Raw genomic sequence first — 7,910 nt, 5'->3', positions numbered from 1 at the left:
TGCTGCCCACCATGCTGGGTTGGGCTGACATCAGTGCTGAGCAGTCACCTGCTCCTGCCCTGGGACAAAGCCTGCAGCCCTAGAGCATGGCACTTTGTAACAGGAATTTGCTGGAAGTTGAATTGATTCAGCATATTTTTACCTGGAATGCTCAAATATTTTGACTTCAGGAGCTGCAACAGTGAAAGCTGGGCTGAGAGGACAAAGCCTGCAGCCCTAGAGCATGGCACTTTGTAACAGGAACTTGCTGGAAGTTGAATTGATTCAGCATATTTTTACCTGAAATGCTCAAATAGTTTGACTTCAGGAGTGCAACAGTGAAAGCTGGGCTGAGACAGGACTGTACATCTACCTCTTGCTTGTGCTTTCTTAACTCCCATACCTCACACTGCCTTCAGCTGGAGGATCCTGAAGGAATCTCTGGTTTGAACTTTTCAAAAGGCTTGCACAGCACTATTACAACAGCACACATGCTTTTACTAAAAAAATTATTTTTAATAATAATAAAAAAATACACCCATAAGGGAAGAGCTTAAGCCACTAAAAAGGGTTAACACTTAAGTTTTTAATAGCTGTGATCACATAACCACCAAAGCCTACCACAACCAGGGACTTGACAGCATGGAAAATCTTGTTACTTTTATTTCTGCTCTAAGAAACCCCCTTACTTTCCTTACTTTGCAGCGACCTGGAAAATAACTGTTGTTTTCTGGAGAGCTGAGCAAGGAGACCCTCATAAGTCACAAGGATGCTGTAGCCCAATGTGGGCAGTAGCATGTGGGCTGAATGCTTCTGCTTTCTTAAACTTCCTCCACTTCTTTCAGGCTGTGCTCCAGGATGGTGTCTTGTCCCTGGAACTTAAAATAGCCACGAAACAACTTTCTCTGAAGCACCAGGGGAAACCAGTAGCTGTCATCTGGCCACATGTGATGGAATGGCACCTCGTCCAGCTGAAACCACTGGGGCCGCATTTCTGGTGGCAGAAAACAAAAGAATTCTGCATGGGACTTGCTCATGGATTTTTGCTGCTTACACTGTGAATATTGGTCAACAAGCAGCTTCCCTCTACAGCCCAGCTGCCTTCCTTCTGGGAGGCATTTTAGCATTAATAGTTCTCCATTTCATAAGGGCAATGCTGTCTCAGAAGAGCATGCACATCCTTTCCCCACACCAGCCACCTACCCTCACTTTCTGTAGGCTCTCCATGAAAGTGATCTGCCCGGAAAATGTGAACATCCATGAGTTCAGAGTTGCCTACAAATTCAAATGTGATCTGACCCATCTTCTGCAAGGTGTCCACAGTCAGTCCACTCTCCTCCAGAAGCTCCCTGCACAAGAAAAAGACTTCTTGCAAGGAAGTGAGCATTGTGAGGACAAAAATGCAGTCATTAGCTTTACTCACACATTTAAAACCCTTCCAGTGAACCAAAGCTGAAAGCTCTTATAATACAACAGACCTGCACCAAGCCACAAGGCTACAACACCACAGGTGGGATTGTGTGTTATTTCAGGCTCCTGAGCCTGGCAGGAAAACACTCTGTGTTGGAAGGGGAAGATTCAGGAAAATGGATCCTTCAGTAGAATTTAGTTCTTGCAACATGGAGCTCTTCTCGGAGGTAAGGGAGAAGTGGATATGTGACATCATGTGATTGTAGCTGGGTGTGGCTTCAGAACGTAAAGACACATCAATTAGAGAGGCAAAAGGCTTTGCCAACTTCAAGCTCAACCTTTTAGAACTGTGAAGCAGGTCATGAACACCAGAAAGAACATCTATACCTGCTACACAATCAGCTGCTTCTGAGGCAAACTGAAGCTTAGTTAAATTACACACTCCATAAAACCATTTGCACACAGAAGGCTGAGAATTCCAGTTTCCATTCAAATGCAGTGTAAAAAACACAAAGCAATTGTGCAAAGTTTGCCTTTCTGCTCCTTGGAAGCACATTGAGCATAACAAGAGGCCAGAAGGCGAGACTTTTAAGAGCACTTGGAGAGCTGTGCCAGTTCTTTTCCACGCACCACCATGCACAGCTACTTGAAGCACATTCAACTATTTCCTCTTTTTATGCTCTGTGCTCAGAGCTTTTTTATTTTACCTCCCTCTAACAGAAGCAGCATGGCTTGAAGTTAGTCATGGTTTTTCTAATGTACAAAAATAAGGAATACTCTGAAACTGTGTATCTTTAGATATAGTTAATAATTAATGTAGTTGCCTATTTGGCAGGAACAACAATTTTAAGATGTAATGGAAATTACTTTAAGGCTCCAGCTTTCTTTGGCATTGGTTTCATGGATCCCATCTTTCAAAATTATACTTCAAATTAATGTCTTGGCTAATTTTAGTTTATCTTCTGAGAAGCTATCTATGTCTAAAATAGAGGCAGTTTTCCAGCAATGACTCTAAAAGCCTCCTTTTACAGGCACTGATAACTGAACAACAAAGCACAACACTGCTACAGTTTTCCAGGCAATTTATCCATCAGCTGCTTGGCTCTGTTTGTAGGAAGTGGGAACATTACAGGTGGCAAACTAGAAATAACTCATTCACTAAATGATGTCCCACTGAGGATCAGTCCAGGTGCTCTTGGGAATGTGCTGTACACAGCAGAAGATGTAAGTCTTGCTGGTACTGGGAATTTTTGTTCACGTTTTGGTTTAATATTTAACTACCTGTGCTGAGACTTCACTGCTGCCTCTGCCAACTCAACTAAGACAGAGCAATGTGGAAGCACAACCTCAGACCTCAACTGCCAGCGCAGAGTGGAAGTGGTGCAAGGGAAGTTTGATTTGGAGTGTGTGCTGCTTCCTGCAGCAGAGCTGTGCCCCGAGGCAGCACTGCACCAGCACTGCTCCAGCCAGCAAGGTGGCCAGTGTGTCCAGCTGCTCCTGGCTCTGGGGACAGCTTCCTGCCCAGCTGACCTCAGCAGGAACTTGTGTCATTCTGGAGTAAACTGCAGGTGAAGGGATGGGGTCAGTCCCCAGCAGCAGGTGCTGGCTGTGCTGTGGCACACTGCATTTGGATTGAGGAAAATTTTAGCACTTGACGTCTTGTGTCAAACTCGGGGCCAGCACAGGTAAACACATAAGGAAATCAAATGCTACATTAAACCATTAGATTTACCCCACAGCCAGTGGCAGGTAAGTCTAGCAAATGTTAAGTGACAAAACTTATGTCCCTCCCTCCACTCAGAGATGATAAATCACACGAAAAGCCACAATGAAGTGTCAGGTACGTTAAGGCTGCTGGGAGCACATCTGCACAGAGACCCTTCTGTCCCTGGGCCCAGCTCACCACAGAGCCTGGGTGGTTGTGTGGCACAGCAGAGGAGGCTGTTGAGGGCAGAAGCTGTTGGGAGCCAGCTGAGCACACCATGACTGATCTTCCTGCAGGTGCAAGGGCAGCTTTGGGCATGTTATCAGAAACTGAGTAGATGGCAAAGCATGGCTTTGTATCAGCAACATTCATGTAAAGAACAAGGTACCTAATTTTTAAAGGAATTTAGCAATTCAGCTGTGATTTGCTACTTCATTTTAATGACCAGACAGATGAAAGAACTACAAGAAATCACTACTAAAGGGTTCAGAAATTACACTCTGCCTTTTTACTGATGAGATTCAATTCCACAACTCAGCATTAGCACTTAAAAAAAGTCACACCATACAATCAAATAATAAGCAGCTTGGCTAATTATTTAAATTAAATTAGCTGTAATTCTGCTATATAGCCAAAATTAAACCCTGCACCTCTCTGAAGATTGCAAGAACCTCTACCCACTACTCAGACTCATTCTCAGTTTAGATCAGAGTCCAGGAGATGGAAGGACGTTCCAGCTGCTCACAGACTGGATGAACTTAAGATGTGCAGATGACAAAGGGGGAGCAATCCTGTTTCTCTATACATGAGGATGATCCCTCATCACCTGTGGAGCAGGTGTTCAGAGCTGGATCACGACTGCACTGGTGGGTAACACGAGGGTGTCACTGACCAGATGAGCCGTGCTACCTCCACCTGCAGCCCACTGCCGATGGTCCAACACCTCCAGCTGTGCCCCCATACCTGTCCCCGTGGCGCCGGCCCGGCCCTCACCTGCGGGCAGCCTCCTCGATGCTCTCCCCGGGCTGCACCTTCCCCCCGAAGCCGTTCCACAGCCCGGCGCCGAACCCGCGCTTCTTCATGCCCAGGAGGACTCGGGACGGCTGCACCACCAGGACGAGGGTGAAGAGCCTGGACGTGTGCATGGCTCCTGGCTGAAGGACGAGGCGGGCACGCTGTGCCAAGGGTTCCCGGCCCCGTTCCGAGGGGACCCGGGGGGTGCAGAGCCCCTCAGCCCCCGAACAGGCTCCCCAGTGCCCGGTCCCTAAACCCTGATCCCCCAGTACCTCTCCCAATACCTGCCTCTCTAACACTCCCACTGACCTTCGCTCTCCTGCTACCTCTGCACGCCGTTCCCAAAGTTTGATCCCCCCCTTCCCAAATCCTTGTTTCCCCAAACCACCCCCTCCGAATCCTGGCCACCTTTAACACCCTCTCCCACCACCCCGACTCCCAGCACCCCTTCCCCAAATCTTCGATCCCCTCCGCAAATCCCTGTTCCCCCAGATTCTCCGACCACCTTCAACACCCCTTCCCCGAATCCCTGAGCCACCAGAAACCCCTCCCCAAATCTCCGATCCGCTCTCCCTAAATCCTTCTTCCTCCTAAACTCCCTCCCCGAATCCCTTATGACCCTCAACATCCCCTCCCCGAATCCTTGACTCCCAGCGCCCCTTCCCCAAATCGCTGATCCCCCATCCCAACCCCTGACCCCCCTGCACTCCCATCGCCGTCCCCGCGCACCTCAGCCCCACACTCGCAGCTTTCCCGCCCGCCCCGGCGTCACCCTCAGCCGCGGCCCGTCCCCGCTCTTCCCGCGCCGCCGCCGCCCCGCCCGCGGCCGCCGTGAGGGGAGGCGGGCCGGGGCGGGCTGAGGCGGCCATGGCGGGCCCGGGCGGAGCTGTCATTGCCTGGGGCAGGTGCGTGGCGGGGCTGCTGAAGCGATGCCGGCGCCCACGAGGGGGATGGTGGGGTGCCGCTAGTGCCGGCGCCTGGAGTTTCCCTCGGGAATGGGATAATGGGCGTTTGGGGTTTTACGTTAATGCCGTGCGGCGGCTCCGGCCGCACACGGGTCGTGGCTCTTGGTTGCTCTGCCGGGCTTCGGGCATCCCTCCGTTCTTCTGAGGGGCTCACGGAGGCCGCCGGTCCCGCTGAGTCAGCTCAGGGGTGCGGGGGTCACTCTGCCATGTCGTGTCCTTAAAACACCTGAGCAGAAGCAGGAGTGGGATCTCTTTCCCCCCTTAGCTCAGGGTAACACGTGAGGCCTCATCCAAAATCTGACCCTGCTGTTGTGATAGGACCTGATAAGTAAAGGTGCCAAAATCTCAAATATGGGGGCTTCTTTTTAGAATCACAGAATGGTTTGGGTTGGAAGGGACCTCTGGAGACCATCTGGCCCAATGACCCTGCCAAGGCAGGGTCGCCTGGAGCAGGTGACATAGGAATGTGTCCAGCTGTATTGAGAATGTCTCTGGACAGGGAGGCTCCACACCCTCCCTGGCTGCCTGTCGTGGCTAGAATGAATTATTATACTTTTGAAATACAGAGTGGGTGGTTATGTACTAACTGGTTGACTTGCCTCTCTTCCTGGCTTTGGATGAGCAGATGCCTGCACACCACGGTGAAGTTTCTGAGGAAAACTGGAACTGAGCAGAGGTGGTTGGAGCGGCACTTGAAGGATCCCTTTGTCAAGGCATCCAAGCAGCAGCAGTACCGGTGCCGAAGTGCCTTCAAGTTGCTGGAAATTGATGACAAGCTCTGTGTTCTTCGTCCAGGATTTTCTGTTCTTGACTGTGGAGCAGCACCTGGTGCTTGGAGCCAGGTTGCTATAGAGAGGGTCAATGCCTTAGGTACTGGTAAGTGCAATTTTTTGGCAGGTGAGATGGGGACGATGCTCCTCTTGAAGTGTGTGAGAGGTCTGTGAAATACTACGGAATCTAAATTGAAATACTATGAAATCAAGGAAATATTGTGATGGTAACAGTATGGGGAGGGGACATGAGTACTGGCAAGTGCCAGAGTCACTGATAAAAACATGAAGAGGTGAGCCTAGTAAATCTTCATATAGAGAAACTGTGTTTATGAAATAAAATATACCATGTGGTGCTAGTGATCTGATTAGTTCTTGTGGGGAAGATCCCTTCATCCAGTTCTAAATATGATGTGACCTTTAGCAATTACCTTGGCTTATTTGAAATATTGTTTCCTTTCTCGAACAATGGAAGCAACTGCTTTGCATGGTGTATATGGGTGAAGCCATTGATATTTACAAACTGAGGTGTTATCATCTGCACCAGGATTTCTGGACTGTCGGCCTTGTAAGAGCAGCAGAAAACCAAGAAAAATCCTCCTTGTTTATCCAAAGTAGCTGAGTTTTTATTTCTTGAACGGATGAGCTTATGGCAAACCCTCCATCCAGATGCACCCAGCAAGCTGCCAGGGGACGAGAAGGCAGCTCTGGCAGTGGGTGGGTTGTGTCTACTGACAGAACTCATGCATGTGCAGGTTTTTGCAGCCACTCTGAGCGTTCCCTGTGTCATTCATCCTTACAGATGCTGCTGTCCCCACCGGCTTCGTGCTTGGCGTTGACCTGCTGCGGATTTCTCCTCTGGAAGGGGCGGTTTTCCTGTCGGAGACTGACATGGCAGAGCCCAGCACGCTGAGGGCCATCCAGAGCCTGCTTCCCTTGGGGAAGGCAGATGTCATCCTGAGTGACATGGCACCCAATGCCACAGGCATCAAAGAGCTGGATCACCAGAAGCTGATCAGTCTGTGTTTAGGCCTCCTGGATATGGCCCAAAGCATTTTAAAGCCGAAAGGAACGATGCTCTGTAAATTCTGGGATGGATCCGAGGCCCGCCTGCTGCAAAACAAACTGAAGGAGCAGTTCCAGGATGTGAGAACTATAAAGCCTCAGGCCAGCCGGAAGGACTCTGCGGAATCTTATTACTTGGCAAAGCTGTACAGAGGGAAATGAAAGTCATGAGCTGCACATTCTGTGAATTTGACTGGAAATCTCAGTTTAGTGGGTGTTAAAAGGAAAATCCCACCATTAAGGCCTTGGGGAAGTTTGCTACTCTTCTTTAAGTCCGTCAGGCTTTTCAAATACTTGTGGACAAAATGGTTGGGAATGGAGAGGAGTAATCTGAAAGGCAACCTCTGGGGCTGGAGTAATGGAAATGAAAATAAAACACTGATTATATGAGTTTTTAATGCATGCCTGAAAACCATTGCAGCGTTAATGCTGTCATACATGAGACTGACCATAAAGGGGATTGTCAGAACGTGAGGGAACAGCAAAGGGGAGTTTGAGCCAATTCAGTGCCTTTTAGAAGCTGGTGCAATTTATTAGCACAGGTAAAAAATAGAAAATGTTTCTGTGTGCATCAGGATCTGCATCCTCACGCAGGGTGTGTAACACAGCCATGTGAGAGGCACGGCTGGCTTGGGAATGATCATCCCCATGGCTCTGCTGCCTCTCCTGCACACACAGGTTATATTTAGGAGTTGCTGCTTCCTGGCACTCATAAATCCAGTCAATGGCAGTGGGACAGGGTCATGGCCGTGCAGATCATCCCCCCAGTGCTTTTTAGGTGTGGCCAGTGGTGTTTCTCAGGCAAAAAGACAAGATGTTCCTAAGATCCCAGCAGGGAGAATGACTGAATTGCCGGAAATCTGCTCACACAAATAAATTCAGCCGCTGCCTTATCTGAAAGTGACAAATTTTATATTAAATAGTGCTTTTATCGGGCTGACTGTGGCATGAGTTACTGTTTTTAAGGCTCCCAGGCCTTTCTCATCACCAACAGCTCATCTG

General features: G+C 49.2%; 2 protein-coding genes across 3 annotated transcripts; one reads left to right on the top strand and one right to left on the bottom strand.

Annotated features, from left to right (window-relative positions):
- Positions 1-471: 471 nt before the first annotated feature.
- Positions 472-5,315, bottom strand: NUDT1 (nudix hydrolase 1). Of its 2 annotated transcripts, none has more exons than XM_041402018.1 (4): positions 5,132-5,315; positions 4,088-4,248; positions 1,183-1,328; positions 472-973 (listed from the first exon to the last, which is right to left on the bottom strand). In XM_041402018.1, the coding sequence occupies exons 2-4, from the start codon at positions 4,237-4,239 to the stop codon at positions 801-803; spliced, it is 471 nt and encodes a 156-aa protein (XP_041257952.1). In that variant the 5' UTR covers positions 4,240-4,248; positions 5,132-5,315; the 3' UTR covers positions 472-800. The 2 variants fall into 2 exon arrangements, with proteins under 2 accessions (XP_041257952.1, XP_041257953.1); XM_041402019.1 differs by lacking the exon at positions 5,132-5,315 and adding an exon at positions 4,838-4,976.
- MRM2 (mitochondrial rRNA methyltransferase 2) lies at positions 4,951-7,785 on the top strand. Its single transcript, XM_041402017.1, has 3 exons — positions 4,951-5,013; positions 5,699-5,949; positions 6,646-7,785. The coding sequence occupies exons 1-3, from the start codon at positions 4,976-4,978 to the stop codon at positions 7,068-7,070; spliced, it is 714 nt and encodes a 237-aa protein (XP_041257951.1). The 5' UTR covers positions 4,951-4,975; the 3' UTR covers positions 7,071-7,785.
- The last annotated feature ends 125 nt before the right edge of the window (positions 7,786-7,910 follow it).

The sequence above is a fragment of the Onychostruthus taczanowskii genome, unplaced genomic scaffold (assembly GCF_017590055.1).
Source record: "Onychostruthus taczanowskii isolate IOZ18803 unplaced genomic scaffold, ASM1759005v1 scaffold19, whole genome shotgun sequence".
NCBI classification, from domain to species: domain Eukaryota; kingdom Metazoa; phylum Chordata; class Aves; order Passeriformes; family Passeridae; genus Onychostruthus; species Onychostruthus taczanowskii.
The sequence above is the reverse complement of the archived record's forward strand: the minus strand, read 5'-3'. Positions and strand labels throughout refer to the sequence as shown.

Excerpts from the sequence above, each read along its gene's own strand:
- NUDT1 (XM_041402018.1), bottom strand. The coding sequence starts at position 4,239 with ATGCACACGTCCAGGCTCTTCACCCTCGTCCTGGTGGTGCAGCCGTCC. Across the intron at positions 1,329-4,087 it reads ATCGAGGAGGCTGCCCGCAG|GGAGCTTCTGGAGGAGAGTG; the intron begins GTGAGGGCCGGG and ends TTTCTTGTGCAG. Across the intron at positions 974-1,182 it reads AGAGCCTACAGAAAGTGAGG|AAATGCGGCCCCAGTGGTTT; the intron begins GTAGGTGGCTGG and ends TTCTGCCACCAG.
- MRM2 (XM_041402017.1), top strand. The coding sequence starts at position 4,976 with ATGGCGGGCCCGGGCGGAGCTGTCATTGCCTGGGGCAG. Across the intron at positions 5,014-5,698 it reads GCTGTCATTGCCTGGGGCAG|ATGCCTGCACACCACGGTGA; the intron begins GTGCGTGGCGGG and ends TTGGATGAGCAG. Across the intron at positions 5,950-6,645 it reads GGTCAATGCCTTAGGTACTG|ATGCTGCTGTCCCCACCGGC; the intron begins GTAAGTGCAATT and ends TCATCCTTACAG.